General features: G+C 54.4%; 6 protein-coding genes across 6 annotated transcripts; 5 read left to right on the top strand and 1 right to left on the bottom strand.

Annotated features, from left to right (window-relative positions):
- The first annotated feature begins 872 nt into the window (after positions 1–872).
- On the top strand, positions 873–7,438 carry B0H65DRAFT_211345 (uncharacterized protein). The gene is made up of 2 exons (XM_062821935.1): positions 873–1,665; positions 1,720–7,438. Exons 1-2 carry the CDS (start codon positions 1,213–1,215, stop codon positions 7,342–7,344), a joined length of 6,078 nt encoding a protein of 2,025 aa, XP_062682262.1. The 5' UTR covers positions 873–1,212; the 3' UTR covers positions 7,345–7,438.
- A 961-nt stretch (positions 7,439–8,399) lies between these two features.
- B0H65DRAFT_549329 (uncharacterized protein) lies at positions 8,400–8,795 on the top strand (the record flags this gene model as incomplete). The annotated part of the gene is made up of 2 exons (XM_062829652.1): positions 8,400–8,453; positions 8,523–8,795. The coding sequence occupies 2 exons, from the start codon at positions 8,400–8,402 to the stop codon at positions 8,793–8,795; spliced, it is 327 nt and encodes a 108-aa protein (XP_062682261.1).
- Positions 8,796–10,165: 1,370 nt separating this feature from the next.
- B0H65DRAFT_525730 (uncharacterized protein) lies at positions 10,166–11,090 on the top strand (the record flags this gene model as incomplete). Its single annotated transcript, XM_062828840.1, has 3 exons — positions 10,166–10,279; positions 10,358–10,570; positions 10,680–11,090. The coding sequence occupies 3 exons, from the start codon at positions 10,166–10,168 to the stop codon at positions 10,869–10,871; spliced, it is 519 nt and encodes a 172-aa protein (XP_062682260.1). The 3' UTR covers positions 10,872–11,090.
- A 2,648-nt stretch (positions 11,091–13,738) lies between these two features.
- Positions 13,739–14,500, top strand: B0H65DRAFT_467264 (uncharacterized protein). The gene has a single exon (XM_062826900.1). It carries the CDS (start codon positions 13,781–13,783, stop codon positions 14,042–14,044), a length of 264 nt encoding a protein of 87 aa, XP_062682259.1. The 5' UTR covers positions 13,739–13,780; the 3' UTR covers positions 14,045–14,500.
- Positions 14,501–14,582: 82 nt separating this feature from the next.
- On the top strand, positions 14,583–15,845 carry B0H65DRAFT_574787 (uncharacterized protein). Its single transcript, XM_062830594.1, has 3 exons — positions 14,583–14,869; positions 14,919–15,491; positions 15,564–15,845. The coding sequence occupies exons 1-3, from the start codon at positions 14,816–14,818 to the stop codon at positions 15,747–15,749; spliced, it is 813 nt and encodes a 270-aa protein (XP_062682258.1). The 5' UTR covers positions 14,583–14,815; the 3' UTR covers positions 15,750–15,845.
- A 457-nt stretch (positions 15,846–16,302) lies between these two features.
- B0H65DRAFT_509292 (uncharacterized protein) lies at positions 16,303–16,961 on the bottom strand (the record flags this gene model as incomplete). The annotated part of the gene is made up of 2 exons (XM_062828301.1): positions 16,303–16,857; positions 16,911–16,961. 2 exons carry the CDS (start codon positions 16,959–16,961, stop codon positions 16,303–16,305), a joined length of 606 nt encoding a protein of 201 aa, XP_062682257.1.
- Between the last annotated feature and the right edge of the window lie 667 nt (positions 16,962–17,628).

The following is a 17,628-nucleotide window of genomic DNA, read 5'->3' as shown; positions in this document are numbered from 1 at the left end:
GCAAGGCGAACGGCTTGATGGAAAAACAAGAACATTCCCAACTTGGTCGGCTTCGTCGCCCACCACTGCAGTCGACGCCGCCCCCTTGTCACCGTTTGTTTTGTTTTTCACGAGCCTCCGTTTTGCGGTCCCAATGTTTACCCCACCATGGCAAACGCAAACGGACCCCACACCCGACGGTGGAGGAGCCGGAAGGAAGGGACAGGGGAGCGACCAAAAATTTCTCAGACCCCGTGTTCATTGGCCAATCGCGTGATCGGATCCGAGACGACTGGGCAAAGTTGCTCGGCCGAGTTGACGGCATTTGAAGATTGAACATCTGAACAGTTGAAGGACAAGTCTTTACTTGGTCATGTCACAAGTGTGGTGTCACAAGCTCTCTCTTAAAGTATGGAGAGGGGGAAAAAAGGTGAATGTGTCACACTCCAATCTGCCTCTTCCTTCCCGACCGAGCATGGTTGCCCCGAAGGAGTCCCACGTTCCCGCCTTGTCAACGTCTCACAATCCCGGATCAAATCTTATCAGATGGTGATGATCAAGGATGAAACTTGATGATCCATTCGGATCTTTTACCCTTGGCGAACACATCATGCAATACCTATGTCCACACCCTATACCATACCTCCGGCCGTTGAACCACACACCATCCTACGTACGCAGCCGGCGCTTCAGCAAGCACAGCACACGCGGATGAGGAGGAGGGAACCTTGGTCGAACCTACCGATGGACGGGCGACATCCATGAACAATCACCACACTTCCGATGCGCGGTGCCGTGCTGTGCGGAGTGGGGCGATCATTCTCATTGAAGCGGGGATTTTTTCCAGTGAAAAGAGCCTCACCGTCATCGTCTTTCCGTTCTTGAGTGAGAATAGAGAGTAAACATACACACACGGCAGGCGGGAATAGACTCACACACACACATCACGCCGTCAACCACAGCCCTTTCCCATCTACCCACCAAGACGGATACTCCATCCTGTCCCGTCCTCATCTCGCCGCCCGCTTATCTGTCTGCCTCATATTGTCTAATCCATCCATTCATTCAAGCCGTCCCGTGACGTTACCACCTCATCTTATCCCATCTTATCCGTCCACTCATTGCAACGGCAACGACACGCGCAAGAGCGGCAGTAATACGCCTCTCTCCAGCATACCCATCGAGTACCATAGCTCCGTACTCCCAAAAAGAAACCAGTAACACACCATCACCATGCAACAAGTCGTGCAAGGAGCCCTCTCTTTTCTCGGCCTCACTAGCCAGAGCAACAGCAACACCCACCTCTTCGACACACTAGGTCTGGAGACAGTATCCCGACCACTATCACTACCATCACAAAACGACGTCTCCTTGGTAGACGCCTCCCTTCTAGCATGGCTGTTGCTTCTCCAGAGAAAGGGAGAAGATGATCGGGTAGAGAACTTCAACTGGGGACGGAGAAGTGCTGATGGGGCGGAAACGTCGTCACAGTTCTCTGTCAAGTCGGCGCTTGGATCTGAAGGGCTGGATCAGGCGGCGAGTGTGAAGATTGTGCTTGAGGCGCTGAGGAAGGTTACCGGGCAAGAGGTGACAGAGGAGAACAGGAACAGGACGCTGTTCTTTAACGATGGAAAGGAGGCGCCGGAGAAGATTAAGGAAGAGGGATATGAGACTGCTCAGCGGCCGGTATGTTCTCTCCTGTCAATGAGCCTGAGATGCCGTGACTAACATGATTACCAGAACTGGACATTCCAACTTGAGCTCCTCCCATCGGAAGATGAGCAACAACAACTCACCCTCCAAGCCTACTGGTTCAAGAACGTCCCCGACGCTCTCACCACTTCGCAAGTTACCATCCGCCTGAACGCTTTCACCGAGCTCCTGGCCTCCATTCTGACCAAGCCCTCGGAGTCCATCTCCTCCCTCCTCACCCCTCTCCCCTGCGACCTCAACCAGATCTGGGCCTTCAACGCCGTCGTGCCCCCCTTGATCGATCGCACCATGCAGGACATCATCTCCGAGCAAGCCGCCGCCAACCCCTCCAAGCCGGCCGTCTCCTCCTGGGACGGCGAGTTCACCTACGCCGAAGTGGAGTCGAAGTCCGACCTTTTGGCCCGCCACTTGGTCTCCCGCGGCGTCAAGCTCGGCGGCGTGGTCCCTCTGATGTTCGAGAAATCCCGCTGGACCATCGTCGCGCTCTTGGCCGTCATGAAAGCCGGCTCGGCATTTGCTCTCACCGACCCCACCTCTCAACCTGAAGGCCGTTTGCGAGTGATGGTCGAGCAGACTGGTGGCGATATCATCGTCGCTTCTGCTTCTCAGACCAAACTCGCCGAGGTCTGTCTCCCTTCCTCTGGCCAGGGACAAGTCATCACCGTCTCTGACGAGCTTTTCACCACCCTCTCCTCTGATTCTACATGGACCCTTTCAGAGGTGACCCTCCCCGTCATCCCCACAGAAACAACCCCCCTCTACATCCAATTCACCTCCGGCTCCACCGGCAAGCCCAAGGGCGTCGTCATCTCCCACGCCAACTACACTTCCGGCGCCCTGCCTCGCGCCGAAGCAGTCGGTTACAAGTCTTCTTCGCGCTGCTTCGAGTTCGCGTCCTACGCTTTCGATGTCTCCATCGATTGTATGTTCTGCACTTTGGCTGTCGGCGGAACGATTTGCATCCCATCGGACGCTGATCGCATGAACGACCTCGGCGGGGCTATTGTCAAGTCAGGGGCGAACATGGCGCATATGACGCCCTCTGTTGCGAGAGTGCTTGATCCCGAAGTTATCAAGGGTCTTGATGTGCTTGGATTGGGTGGTGAGGCGGTATCTGCGGCTGATGCAGCTGCTTGGTCCCGTGGCAAGACGTCGGTGATTGTGGCTTATGGACCTAGTGAGTGCACGGTTGGATGTACCGTCAACAATGTTTTCGCGAGAGATGAGGAGGCCAAGAAGAAGGGGTTCACTACCGGAAACATCGGTACCGGCGTCGGCGGGTGCGGATGGGTCGTTGATCCCAATGATCACGACCGCTTGGTGCCCGTGGGAGCAGTGGGTGAGTTGCTCATGGAGGGTCCGGTCGTTGGACTTGGCTACCTCGGTGAAGAGGAAAAGACCAAGGAGGTGTTCATCGAAGATCCCAAGTGGCTCGTTGCTGGCCATGGTGATGCCCACCCCGGTAGACACGGAAGGCTGTACAAGACTGGTGATTTGGTCCGGTACGATGCCGATGGCTCGGGGGCTTTCGTCTTTGTTGGACGCAAAGATGCCCAGGTGAAGCTGAGAGGTCAGAGAGTGGAGCTGGTTGAGATTGAACACCATCTCCGTGCTAAGTTGCCGGCGGGCGTGAAGATTGCTGCTGAGGTTATCAAGCCTAGCGGTGGTGATCCTACGCTGGTTGCTTTCCTGGCGGAGACTAGCTCGACGGGTATCTCGGCCAAGGACGCTTTGCAAACTGTTGTGGAGGGCGAGCTTACTTTCTCTCCTGAGCTGCAGGCTGCGCTGGATGGTATCGAGGAGGCCCTTGGCGTTGATCTGCCTCGGTACATGGTTCCTAATGCCTACATCCCCCTCCGCGAGATGCCCTCGCTGGTGTCGGGCAAGATTGATCGCAAGACGCTGAGGGCTATGGGTGCTGCTATGACCAGGGAACAAGTCTCAGGAAGCGCAAAGAGGGCCAGACAAGGTGGTGAGGGCGGTGCTCCTACCACCGAGATGGAGATTGCCCTTCACAAGGTCTGGAAGCAGCTGCTTGGTACCGAGCAGGAGATTGCGGCTAGTGATAGCTTCTTTGCTGTCGGCGGCGATTCTCTCAGGGCTATGAGGCTGATCGCTGCTGCCAGAGCGGAGGGTGTTAAGTTGACTGTTGCCGATGTTTTCCGGTATCCCGTCCTCAGAGACATGGCTGTTGTCGCTACCAAGGTTGACATCCAGAATGCCGATGGCAAGGACAGCAACGAGGTTGCTCCCTTCTCGTTGCTTGAAGCCGATTGGGCCGTCGAAGACGTCAAGGCCGAGGCCAGCAAGCACTGCGGTATTGACAAGGACGCCGTCGAGGACGTCTACCCCTGCACTCCCCTCCAGGAAGCCCTCATGGCTCTGTCAGCCAAGGTCAAGGAAGCCTACGTCGCCCAGCGTGTGCTCAAGATGGAAGGCCGAGCCGCCGCCGACAAGCTCAAGGCCGCCTTCGAAGCAATCAACGCCGACTGCGCCATCCTCCGCACCCGCATCATCCACTCCCCGCGCGGCCTGATGCAAGTCGTCGTCAAGGAGCCTCTGCACTGGCACTCCGCCCCTACCCTCGCCGAGTACCTCGAGACCGACCGCAACGAGGAAATGGACCTCGGCAAGCCTCTCGTCCGCTACGGCCTCATCCAGGACGGCGACGCCTACCACTTCGTCCTGACCATGCACCACGCTTTGTATGATGGCTGGTCCATGCCCCTCGTCGTCGACCGCGTCAACCAGGCCTACCAGGGCCTCGTCCCGCGCAAGCCCGCGGCGGAGTTCAAGCACTTCATCAACTACCTCAACAACTCGCTCGACCGCGCCGCCTGCGACGCCTACTGGAAGGACCAGCTCGCCGGCGCCACCGGTCTGCAATTCCCCGCCTTGCCATTCGAGGGTTACCAAACCCGTGCCGACTCCCTCTGGGAGCTGTACGTCTCCCTCGACGGCCGCAAACCCCCTTCTTCCCCGAACACGACCATCACCCTCGCCACTATCGTCCGCGCTGCCTGGGCCCTCGTGGCAAGCCAGTACACAGCCGGTAACAACGACATTGTCTTCGGCGAGACGTTAACCGGTCGTAACGCCCCCATCGTGGGCGCGGATGAGATCGAAGGCCCAATGATCACCACCGTTCCTGTGCGCGTCTGCGTCGATCGCGAGCAGACTGTCGCCGAGTACTTGCAGCAGGTGGCAGAGCAGATGATCACCCAAATCCCCTACGAGCACGCCGGTCTGCAGCACATCCGTCGCTTGTCCGATGACGCGCTGCAAGCGTGCGAGTTGAGGACTGGTATCGTCCTTCATCCCGCTGCGGGCGAGGTTGGCGTTACGGAGAACACGCCCGCGACAGGCCTCGTCCCCGCTGGCGACACTGAGGCGGCGCAGGAGGCGTTGAAGTTCAATACCTATGCGTTGATGCTGGTTTGCTCGCTTGAGGCTGATGGGTTCCTTGTCATGGCGTCTTTTGACTCCAAGACGGTGGAGATGGATGTTGTTAAGAAGGCTTTGGATCAGTTGCAGGTGGTGGTGAGGCAGTTGTGTGAGGAGGGCAGTGGGGAGAGGAAGGTGGGCCAGTTGGAGTGCTTGACTGAGAAGGATCATGAGGAGGTGAAGAAGTTGGCGGGTGTTAAGAACCTCGCTGCTGAATCGGATCCGTTCGCTGCGGGCATCATCGAGGAAGATTTGGAGGGTGTCTGGATTGTTGATGCTGCTGATGTTGGCAGGCTTGTGCCTGTTGGTGCGGCGGGCGAGCTCGTAGTTGAGACCAGCAAGGAGCTTGCTGCGCCTGCGGCTCTTCTCGCTGAGATTCCGGCCTGGTACACTGGCAGCAAGAAGCTCTACAAGACCGGCCAGCTCGCCAAGTTCAAGGTTGACGGCGATTCTGCCTCCCTCTGCATCCTCAAGGCTTCCGAACCCAAGACCGAGGTGGCCAAGAAGAAGGTTGCTTCCTCCGTCGCTCCCTCCGCTGTTGCTGCCACTTCGGCCAAGCAGAAGACTCTGCGCAAGATTTGGGCCAAGCTGCTCAAGGTCAAGGAAGATAACATCTACCTCGGTGACAGCTTCTTCAACCGCGGTGGTGACTCCATTACTGCCATGAAGTTGGTGTCAGAGGCACGCCAGCAGGGTCTCAAGATCAGCGTTGCCCAGGTGTTTGCCAACCGCACGCTGTTCGACATGGCCAATGTCATGCAGACCACCGGTGCCGTGGTTGACGGTTCGGAGAAGATTGAGACCGAGTATAAGCCTTTCTCTCTCCTCGAGGACGACAAGGACAGCATCCTGGAGGTCGTCAAACAGTCCCTGGCCGACAAATCCTGGACCGTCGCCGACGTCCTTCCCACCCGTCCCCTCCAGGAGATCGCCGTCCGCGGCACCGTCGAGCTCCCCCGTTTCTCTCTCCGCTACGAGCTGATGCACTTCAACGCCATGGTCGACAAAGCCGCCCTCTTCCGCGCCTGCCACGAAGTCGTCGCGCGCAACGAGATCCTACGCACCGTCTTCGTCCGCGCTGGCGGTTCCGACGCCTCCAACACCTGCTACGGCGTCGTCATCGACAACCTAGCCACGTCCATCGCCTCCTACGAAACCGACAACGCCTCCGTCAAGGACTTCGCCGCCCAAGTCTGCCGGCTCGACTCGCAAACCCGCATGCCGTACGGCTCCTCCTTCGTGAAATGGTTCTTCGTCACCAACGGCACTTCATGCTCGCTCGCCTTCCGCCTGTCGCACGCCCAATACGACGAGATCTGCCTCCCCATCATCCTGCACCAGTTCCACCAGCTGTACCTCGGCTCCCCACAGTCCTCCTCCATCCCGCCCTCCTACCCCTTCTCGCACTTCGTCGCCCACACTATCCGCGACTCCATCCCCGCCGCCATCCCCTACTGGCGCAACCTCCTGTCTGGCTCATCGGGCATCACCCGCTTCCGCCCCTCGGCGCCCATCACCTCGCGCAAGCACCACGCCATCCACCGCGCCGTCGACATCTCCGCGCGCTCGCGCGACGTCACCGTCGCCACTTTGCCTTCAGCAGCCTGGGCACTCGCTCTCGCCCGCCACGTCAAGTCCGCCGACGTCATCTTCGGCGAAGTCTCCTCCGGCCGCTCCGTTGACGTCCCCGGCGTAAAGGATACCAACGCCGTCACCGGTCCTACGTGGCAATACGTGCCTGCGCGCGTCAAGTTCGACAACCCCTCCAAACCCATTCGCACGGGCCATGACTTGTTGGCAGAGCTGCAGACGCAGCACATGGCTTCTTCTGCTTATGATTGCATGGGTTTGGAGGAGATTGTGAGGACTTGTACGGAGTGGACCCTCGAAAAGGATATGTGGTTTGATACGGTGGTGCATCAGGATGTGGCGCATGTGGAGAAGCTCGAGTTCTCCGCCGGGGAAGAGAAGGATGGACGGCAGGAACAGGGAGCGAAGGCGGAGTTTGAGACGCTTTATTGTTATGAGGAGCCGTTGAGGGAGTGGAAGGTGCAGGCGTTTAGGGATGAGAAGGGCGAGGAGATGGTGTTGGAGATTGTTACTATGGAGTGCTGGAAGGAGGAGGCGGAGGTTGTGCTGGGTGAGGTTTGTGAGGCGTTGAAGCAGTTGGTGGAGAGGCCTTGGGAGGAGTTGGATGTTGCCTACTAAGGTGGAGGAGTGAGGTCTTGTTTGTTTGTGGTGAACAAGGGCCATTGTTGCGGTTTCTTCTTGGGTCCTGTACATGGGGTTTTGTTTGGCAAAACCTGCCCGCACCTTACGATATCCTACACGTACCCTACGAATTTCGAAATTTTCCTGTATTATCAACTACCACGACTAAATCAGCGTCCAAAACCTCATTTCCCAAAATCGATAGCGCATATCCCATATACTAAAGAGGTTTTCTTTTTGACAATACTTGTTCCCACCCCATTATTAGCAAGTTTCTTCCCAATTACATCTATAGTGCCCTCTTCTACAACTGGCTCTCAATGATTATATTTGAAGGCTCTCCAAAGAATATCGAAGCTCGAAATAGGATAGTATAGCCTGAACGCTTTCCTGAATACCTCTATCTGACAGGTATGGCCTGAATTGGGTAGAAAATTCAGGGGGGCTGTAGGAGACAGGGTACGTATAGGAAAGCGTAGGGTGCGGGCAGGTTTTCCCTTTTGTTTCGGTTCTTGATTATCTTGGTGGTTTGTTCCTGTTTGGTTTTTTGTGTTGGGATTATCGCATCATGCTTTGGATTCTTGATTCTTGAATAGTTTCGTGTACATATTTCGTTAAGTGCATTGATGTTTTCCTCTTCAACCGACGTAGGTGCCGTTCAGTCGCTGGTCCTCAATGATACCGCCACCACCAACGGCTCAAGACTTTTTACACTTTCCGCGCCACAAATTCTGCCGTCGATAGTTTCTCTTGAGGCGCACGGGAGCAAACCGCTTTATCGATCACGACGGCCTCCCCCACGGTTGTGATGTTCGCAGAAATCATGTATGCCAACAAGACGCCACAAAATGAAGGCCGTCGTGATGTCAACTTGGTTGGAAGGTGAGGTGTCCTGGGCCGGTGGAGGTTATCGTCAAGAGAACTCGATAAAGTACATAAGGCCAACCTCCTCGGCGCCCAAGCTCATCCATCTCATGCATCCAGCACATCATCATCCCCAGTGAAAGCATCACTCCCTCACCAACTTCTCAAAGCCTTCAAAGCCAACCAAAATGTTCTCCAAAACTGCCATCCTCAGCCTCCTGGCCCCTCTCGCGCTCCCATGCGTAAGTCTCTATCCACGGCCTTCTCCTCTTCTCCATTCGCCATATCTGACCTCCCATTTCCGTCAACAGCTTGTCATGGTGCATGCTCAAGGTCTCTTCGAACTCCCACCCGACGTCGTCTACCAAATCACCTATAGACCTGAACCTTCTCCTTTTATTAGTGTGCCGCCTTTGAAGGCACGCGATGCAGGGAATGAGGAGGAGGAAGGATCAGAGGGCATGGAGGGTGTGGAGGGTAATCTGAACCTGAATGTCGATGTGCCCACCACTTTGGTTACGGCTGTTAGGCCTGGGAATACCGATGCTTTGGTGTGGGAAGGGGAGAGAAATAAGGGGAGGTAGGGGTGGAGAATACCTCTACGAAGAAAGGCAGAGGAATTGAAGGGAAGAAGGGAGTTAAGAGGAGGGGTGAGTGGAACAGATGGGCATGGAAGGATGGGAAGAGAAGGAAATAAGGGGGTTATGTCCTGGAGGAATGGGCAACTGTCTTTGGGTGTAAGGGTGGTAGGAGCAGTGGATGTAATTACGGGAGTCGGTGTTAAGGAACTTGTGTATCGAAGACGGGCCGATGTATGAACGGTAGGACGTCGTCTTCGGCTCTTCGCGTGTCCATTAATTCGGGAGTCTGCGGGGACGTCAGTGGGTTCCCAGTCTTTGATGGTTATTTCCATGCCAGATTGAATGTCATGAATGGCCCTAGTTCCAATGATAAGCTTCAAATTGGTTTTCTGCTCCGGTGGTCCCGATGGGACGAGTTGCTGCTGCTGATGTGGAGGTTGTGACAGCATCGGGAAACTCACCTTTTGATTACCCTACCGCAATCGCCCCTCCACTTGCACTTGCGCATAAGCGAACACTTTAACCATTTTGCAGATTTCGTAGAAATTTAGTCCCGGTTGTTTTGCAGGCACGATATATGTTGATGATGGTTCTTTCCCCGAGTGTCGTTGGCGGTGCACTGCCCGGTGGCCCGCTATGCACTTACCTCAAGCCCCGGCCCGACGGCCGACAAAAAATGGGCTGTTATCAGCAAACCAAGGTTTACTTTTGTTTTTGCTGGCTTTAAGCTTGAATTATTCCCAACGCAAGCCCAATCCTGCAATCAGCTAAAGGTGACGTCCCCAAGCGCAGTTTTAAGTAGAACAACTCAAATCCCAGATTGCCAGTCAAGTTCTCCGGTTGCACTAACAGCGCAACACTGTGTGTAAGCAAGCAATCTGTTAGTGTCACCAGCACACTCACTCTCTTGGTGACCGGCACATGACACTCACCTGCCATGTTCTGTGAAACCTCGAGGCAAACAAGCCGTTTCCGGGAGATATATGTACACATCTTCAACACCACTGGCCAATTGCCTCAAACACTCGGGTCGTATGAACCTCAAAGCGTTTCGCTTGTGTTTCTTCCCGTGTTGCCTGTCATAGCTGTCAAAGACACATGATGTTGTTTGGGGTTCGACATTTTCGACTTTTAAACGGGGTACCATGTGGTTCGTACATCTTCTTTTCCCGGTCTTTGTTAAACCATGAGTGCTATGTTGCAACGCACCATATAAAGGTCATTGCCCTTCCTGTTAAAAGTCAGTAGTACTTCGTTCGCCCATAAATGAACGCCTTCAACTCTCGTCTCGCAGTCTCGTCTCGCAGTTCCGCTTCTCATCATATTCCAATGAAACCATTCAGAAACAACTCCCCAACCAAACAACCACAACAATGTCCTCCCTCAAATCCCTCCTCTCACTCGGTCTCCTCTCCCTCCTCCAGTACCATGCTGCTCTCGCTCTCCCCACCAGCGAGCCCCAGACCTCAAACTCCCTAACCCCTCGAGTAATGATCCCCAACGACCCAAACTTCGACCCCAACCACCCCGTTCTCAACCCCAACAACAAGCCCAACACCACCGAGTACGCCACCACCGACTGGCCCCATTACGACGTCACGCTCATCTGCCCTTCTCCGCGCGCGCCGGACTTCGGGTCCACCTCCGGTGCGTGGAAGATCCTGAACCATCTGAAGACGTTGGAGAATGGACCGCCTCTCCCTGGTGTTGAGCACGAGGATGGGTGTAGCAGAATGGGATGTCAGGAGGGACTGGGGGTGTTTTGGTGTGTTAGGAATGTGAGTTTTTTCTGTTCTTTTCCCTCCTTGAGTTATGTGCAGGCTGGCATGCTGGATGTTTTTGTGTGGATGAAAAGGGACGTTGGCTAACGGGCTATGTGATCAATAGGTGGCGTGGACCTACCATAATGCGCCGACTTACAAGACGCTTGCCGAGCAGGCGCAGATGGTGCTTGATCAGGAGAAGTGTAGGACGACGGATGCGACGAATACAAGGCCTTTGGTTGCTGGGGAGGCGCTGTATGGGGATGCGTGGAGTGTGATTTTGAAGGGGCTGGATTGTAAGGCAGGGCAAGAGTGAGCAGGGTGAGACTTGTCACTTTGGCAGAGTTCCATGAGGGTCGGAGAGTGTCTTAAAAGCATGGCGATGCTCATGTTGAGAGATGCTGTTAGCTTGCTTTAGCCCAATGATATCTTGTTTGTTTCTCAGCACCAGAACTGCGGCTTATTTAAGGTCAGAAAGTGGAAAATCGCTGGGATATGATAGACAAATACCATGCGGTGATATTTCAGCTGTCCACTTTTGGTTGGCAAAAAGGAGAAAAGGCAAAAAAAGAAGATTACCAAGCGCATCGGTCTGGTGCGGTAGACCGTCGACCACCTTGATACTCATTTGTTGCTGTTCGTGTTTCGTCGTCAGTGGTTGAATCCCTTTTTATAATTATGGGATGCCCTTTTGATCATTATGAGCTCTGACATTGGCGGTGTTCGATTGACGGTTTGGTCTCTTTTTGTAATCATGAGACAGTTGTCGGTTGTTTTCGAGTTTTGGGGTGGTGAACGGTTAACCGCTGCGCCACGCGCCCAATCCGACTTGCTTGGTGGAAGGCGGACACTCCGAAGTAGTACATATACCAGAGGTGAAAGGTTGGGATGGAGGGGGGAGAAATGAAGCAGCTGGTTGGACGGCTGGACAGAGCAGAAGTTGGGATGAAAGGTTGGGATGGAGGAGGGATGGATCGAACATTTCGTGGGCGGGTGTCGATGTCCACACGCCGTAGAGGTAATTTGACAGTGGGCCCCCAGCCGCGCTGCTGTTACCCCGCTATCGTTGTGCCACCAAATCCTGCGGGGGCGCAGATATCAGCGCATCTAAGCAACCACCCAGCCCCAGCAGCGCTCCACTTTTGACATCAAGATCAATCACTTTTCGTCATTCTCCCAGGACCCAAGCTCACCAACAAACCGCCCACTGCGGCCTTCTTTGTCATCCGGCCGCTCTTCTTTCCGCCATTGCACTTCAACTCCAGCGACGATACTCTCCCAATGGCGGCGGCATCTACATCAAGCAATCCTACACGACACTTCCCGATCCCTGGAAGCTGTCCCGTTCCGATCGCCTGACCTTCGCCGAAGCCCCGCGACTCGTCGACACGATCCTGCGCCTTGACTGCCCCGGCAACAAGTTCCGACTCCAATCTTACCGACGGCCGACATCCCCAAGTCTACAATCTCCGTCGGATGGACAGTTCGATGGTCAGCACCGACGTTTATACCTAGAGGAAATGTCTGCTCTGAAGGATCGAAGAAGCGGGCATGCGCAGCAGCACACCAACGAAACAGACGCTGTAAACTTGAAACATGGGAAGCAATCAACCGCCTCGTATGGCTGCCTACAAAATGCTCGATTGTTGATATCTAAATTGCCCCTGGCGGTCGTTGTGATCTCTGCCTGAATGGGGCACAACCTTCCATCTCTGTTCCGCCCTCTAATCCAGACACTGGCACTCCGACTGCACAGAAGTACGCTCGGACTAAAAAGCTAACAGCGACCATGTATTCGCCGACTTCCGTGCTTCGTCTTGCTGCCTTCGTGGCTCTTACTGTAAGCGCGATACCTTCTTCCCTACGCCCCAGAAGCCTACATTATCTAACATTCTCGTTCCTGTCCCAGTTATCTTCTCTCGTCCTAGCCGCGTCCCACTCGGTTGACATCCTTGACGGGCAAACTACGACTTAGCTCCCTGCCTACCTTTCCTCCAAGATCTTTAATAGCGATACCATCCTGAACGCACTGAGTGACTCTGAAAACAAGACTATAGAAGTGGATTGCTACTCCAGTTGGGCCAAACGATATGCTAAGGTCGTTGATCTCGTGGATAGTGTCAACTCTTTGAGCGAGGTGAAAGGCAAGCCCACGAGCGGCCCGGGACCGGGGAACTGCGATAAGATCATATGCATTGGGGGGTCTGCCGCGATTTATTGGTGTAAGGATGTTGGTCCCGCTTTTCCTTCTTTGAACATTTGCAATCCGGCGGGAACAGTCCAGTGGTTTACACCCAACGGTTCTTTGGAATGTCCATATCAATATCGAGTGACAGCTGGCTAACTCGGCAAACTGCTGACAGAATCCTCACGAGTTCTCGCTCCACACATACGCCGAGATCGCCTACGGGGCTCTGCTTGTCATGACCGACACCAAATGCTACGATCCTCATGGCGTCCAGGCGGGTGGAGGCAGTACCCTATCGCCATCACAGTATCGCAGGAAGAAGACCAGGCATATCTTTGGGGATATGGTGAAAGGGGAGGTCAAGTTCGAAAACGGGTGAACTGTTATGGTTAAGGGTGAGAACTGGTAGTGCCATGCCTTGATGGAGGACGGCATGTTGGAGGAGAACTAAGAGAGGGGCTGGACAAAGAGAGAGCAATGCAGGCTCGGCTAGGCCAACACTTCAGGCGCTGGCGGGTCTTTCAACAAACATAATCCTGAATATTGACGATTGCGGGTGGAATATTGGTCAATGACCACGAAAAGGCAAACCGAACCCGTCCCGCCGCTTTCACGAGATGAAGCCATTATACTTAATTGAGCGGGCCGTCAAATATTCACCCCAAGGACGGCCGAGGTTGACTCACTAGGAAACAACTCGGCTGTGATCTTCCCACTGGTTTCCAAATATATAAAATCTCCGAACACTCTCACCCATAAAACTTGAAACAACGAGGATCAAGATCTCAGTCTCAGACGCAGCTTGCCTTCAACCCTCAAAGTATCACAACCTTACTTATACACAGCCCTACCGTACCACCTCAACCATGCCTTACCACATCCTACTCTCCATCCTCATCTCTCTCCTCGCCATCACCCCCCACGCCAATGCCAACCCCCTCGCCCCCGGCGCCGGCCTTGACAACCGCAACCCCCAGTGGTACTATGGCCACCCTAACCATCACACTAACACCCGCAACCGGCCGCCAACAACCACTATGACGCCTACAACAACAACACAAACCATCACACCCCCAACGATCATATCAGTACCTGGCGTCACAACCGTCGAGGAAACCATCGACCTCTCCTTTTTCCCATCTACAACCACCACAATCGTACCGCCCACCATCATCTCAGTACCCGGCGTCACAACAGTCTACGAAACCGTCGATCTCGGAGTAACCAATCAGCCGCGTGGTACCGGCCGGTCACTCCCCGTTCAGCCTACCGCTTTCGTTGCGGTCATCAAACGGACTTGAATAGCTCAGCTACAGGTCAATGTGTCCCTGAGGTTGAATGTTAGAGTATAAGGCTGTGACGGACCAGGAGGTTGTGCGTTCGTTGAGGGCGGATGGAGTGTTGTTGCTTTGGAGGTTCCTAACGGCCGCAGTTGCTGAGTGCCCCTGGTGGGTGGGGACTACGGACGTTGTGGCAGGTGGTGATGGAGACGGTTCATGTTCTTTTTGAGACTCTATTGTGTGTCCTCAGGATTGCGAGACTGTTTCCTTTTCCTTTTAGATATTCCCCAGCCCAATAGGTATCTCTTGTGCTGGCCTTCTAATGGAAACGCGTGTCAAGTAGGTAACAAACCGTATCTCAGCTCGGCTGGGCCAGGGCGTTTGCTAAATGCGGGAGGGTAGTTGCAGCCATAACAGTGCGATTTGCTGGTGCGATCATGGAGGCGTTCTTTTCTTTGCGATGGCGGATGGAGGCTCATTGTCGATACTATTGATAAAAGGGAGCATTGCCAGTATAGCGACACTGGGTTTCTTCTTTTCCTCGGTCATCATTTGTGTTGCTTGGTGTATGGAAAAGTTGAGATCTCGAGTCCTCAGATTTGTTGCGGCCCCTGATGAAGTTTGTTTGCTGGTACATCCGTCCACGTTTCAGATCAAGTGCTTTATCTTGGGAAAAGGGTTTACCCATGCCTGTGCCGTGGTAAGTAGCCGGTGGTTTAACTAGCCCTGTTGCCGCTCTTTGAGTTGTGCCACGGATTTGATATTTTGATCCTTTCACCATCTTTCGTCACCATGCTTCCGCCAGGTATATCCACAGTTGTTCTCGTGGCTTTTTCAGCGTCTCAGGTAAGTTCTACTACGTCCATCTCTGTGCATATCAGACACTAACCAGCAGCTTACCTACTCCACGGTTCAGTTCGCAACTGCCTGGCGACTGAATCTGAATCCCCAGAATCTCGACCTCCGATCCGAACCTTCCCCCGTCCGACGCCTCCTACCAAACGCGAACGAGAAGTTAGCACACGTAGTCGAAGAGGTCAGGTCTACCCATATTAGTTCCTCAACATCTAGTTCCTCAACAGAACCACCGCCTCCCCCTCCTCCCACCGAAACCACAGCCACCATCCCCCCCGGCAACCCCGGCAACCCCTCCACCGGCGAGTTAGGCGGTGGCACCATCCCCGGCAACCCGTCCAACGTCGTCACCTCGCTCCTCTGCGGCGAAGCATGGCAAGCGCAAAACGGCGCGGTGTCATGGGCAAACTACGGCGGGATCATGAAGGTGATTAAGGCCGTTAGTATCAGCCAGGCGGAGGCGGTGTGGAATGCGAAGGATATGAATCCGCAGAAGTTCGGGGAGGTGGTGAAGGTGGGGGGTGAAGGAGAGGAAGGCGGAGGGGCAGGGGCAGGGAAGGGGTGTACGGAGGTGGGGTGTAAGGGGGAGAGTGGCGTTTGGTGGTGTGGTGAGGTGAGTTTTTCGTGATCCGTGATGTGATGTTGATGAACGTGTGGTGTGTTGCTGACTTTGTGACTGGAACAGAACGATGGCCCGGTGGAGATTGATCGGATGTTTAGTGTTTTGTGGGGGGCGAATTATATCCTTGAGGAGTGTTTCCCTTTTGTGAACAGGGAGGACGGGAAGGCTATGAAGGAAATGCAAGTTGCTGGTCAGGTGTTCTTTGCGGGTGGGTGGTCGGTTATTGTCAAGGGTGGTATGTGCAAGTAGACCTATGTAGGTACCTAGTCGGGGGTCTGAGGATGTTGGCGTATGTAAGGTAGACAGGTCTTTGTTCATATTATTTCACTGTACTTTGTGATCTTCCCCGTCATTCTCCACGGCATTTAATCTATGTGCACCATGCCTCTCTTATTCTTGCACCAAACCTTATATGTACACCAATGTTACAGACTTTGGCACGTCTTTTTAACGTAAAATAGCATTTACATGGTAAATTCCATGGTGTTACACGTACATGAAAAAAATCACTGCAATGTCCACTGACATAGTTTTGTATGGAGATTTGTATGGCACACAATGTTTTCAACATGGGACAGTTCTATGGCATTCATCTATATACTTCGAATAACCGATACTGACCATACTACCGAGCGGCTCAAAACCCACGACCTTCCATTATTCTTCTTCTCCCATCATGAACTCCCTACCTTTATCCATCCACTCCCTCCTTCGCCCGAGAGCACCATTACCATTACCATTCCCCTCACCACAACCCCCACCCATTTGATCTCTCCTCCCTCAAATGAAAACAGCCCGGCATTCAGCAAGTACCCCCCGTAACAACAACACTATACTGCTGACCCGGCTGCACCCCCTCTGCCCACCCCGTCGCCGCCTTCCCCATCACTTCACTCCCCGTGCCACAGCGATCCATCACCGCCTGCGCGCCGTTCGCAATATCCGCATAGCTATTCAACGTCAATCCCCGATCCGTCTCCTCGTCACACCAAAAGATCGCGCTGTTATAGCTGCAGCTGACCTGCCCACACCCGTACTGGTGGCTCACCGGGTTTCCGGGAAGGCCACGCAGGTACGCGATTCCCTCTCTGATGTGCTTGGAGGAGGCGGGCTTGCCGGTGCCGAGGTTGTCGACTTGGATGCAGCCGGCGGCCCAGGGGCCGGTGTCGGCGATGAGGGGGGTCGCGGTGGCGGTGGAGTTGGTGTCGTTGGTGTCACTGGAGGGAAGGACAGTGAGAGGTTTGGGAGGGGTGAGGATTTGGATCATTGTGGCGTTCAGGGTGGGATCGTCGTCGGGACCGAGGAGCTCGGGGGGCGGGATGGCGTGGACCACGGGGACGGTGAGGGTGAGGGTGGACTGTGGTGATGTTAGATGGTGCGGTTGTGGGGAGGGGGGAGAGGGTTACTTACGAGGAGGATGGCGAGGGAGGTAAGGGAGGTGGTGGAGGTTGATGCACGCATGGTTGCTGGTATGAAGCGAGGGTCGAGAGGAAAGGGTTGTTGCGTGTAAGCTTGGTTGTTCGAACGAAATCTTCCTCTGCCAAAAGATCGAGGATTGGGAGAGTGCGTGTTGGGTTGTCTTGAAAGTGGATGGTAGATCTGTGCTTGAAAGTTGTTGTTGAAAGAGGAGGAGAACCGCTTTGAGGTCTGGGGAGGAGGTTCTTTTATACCCCTCTAGTGGGTTATCCACGTTGAGTTCTGGAAAGTCCTGGAAAAGTATTATAGTTCTGCCGTCAAACGGGTAGACCAGTGAAGCGAGATGATCTGACTTGATCACGACGAAAGATCGGTATAACGAAGCGATCCTGACTTGGTCGCGTCGAGGTACTCAGTAAAGCGAAGTGATCTGACCTGATCACAACGAAAGGTCGGTATACATGTAGCGAACGCGACGAAAGAGTGGACGAGAGAAGTGAAGGAATGCGACAAGGCTGAAGGCTGATCGCGACGAAGAAACGGGCTGAAAGGACGCTGCGGGAAGCGTAAACGAAGGTATTCAGATGAATGCGCTTGCGCGATAGGGCTCATAACCTCTTGGACCGTCACGATAGTAGGGACAAACGAGGCGAGACATGGAGCTGAGGCGGCTCAAGGCATGCTAATCTACCCGTTTTTGCTTTGTTGGTGT

This window comes from Neurospora tetraspora, assembly GCF_033439725.1.
Source record: "Neurospora tetraspora strain CBS 560.94 chromosome Unknown B0H65scaffold_4, whole genome shotgun sequence".
NCBI classification, from domain to species: Eukaryota; Fungi; Ascomycota; class Sordariomycetes; order Sordariales; family Sordariaceae; genus Neurospora; species Neurospora tetraspora.
This window is presented reverse-complemented; position numbering and strand designations above follow the sequence as displayed.

Excerpts from the sequence above, each read along its gene's own strand:
- B0H65DRAFT_211345 (XM_062821935.1), top strand. The coding sequence starts at position 1,213 with ATGCAACAAGTCGTGCAAGGAGCCCTCTCTTTTCTCGGCCTCACTAGC. Across the intron at positions 1,666-1,719 it reads ATGAGACTGCTCAGCGGCCG|AACTGGACATTCCAACTTGA; the intron begins GTATGTTCTCTC and ends CATGATTACCAG.
- B0H65DRAFT_467264 (XM_062826900.1), top strand. The coding sequence starts at position 13,781 with ATGACGCCTACAACAACAACACAAACCATCACACCCCCAACGATCATA.
- B0H65DRAFT_574787 (XM_062830594.1), top strand. The coding sequence starts at position 14,816 with ATGCTTCCGCCAGGTATATCCACAGTTGTTCTCGTGGCTTTTTCAGCG. Across the intron at positions 14,870-14,918 it reads TGGCTTTTTCAGCGTCTCAG|CTTACCTACTCCACGGTTCA; the intron begins GTAAGTTCTACT and ends ACTAACCAGCAG. Across the intron at positions 15,492-15,563 it reads GCGTTTGGTGGTGTGGTGAG|AACGATGGCCCGGTGGAGAT; the intron begins GTGAGTTTTTCG and ends TGACTGGAACAG.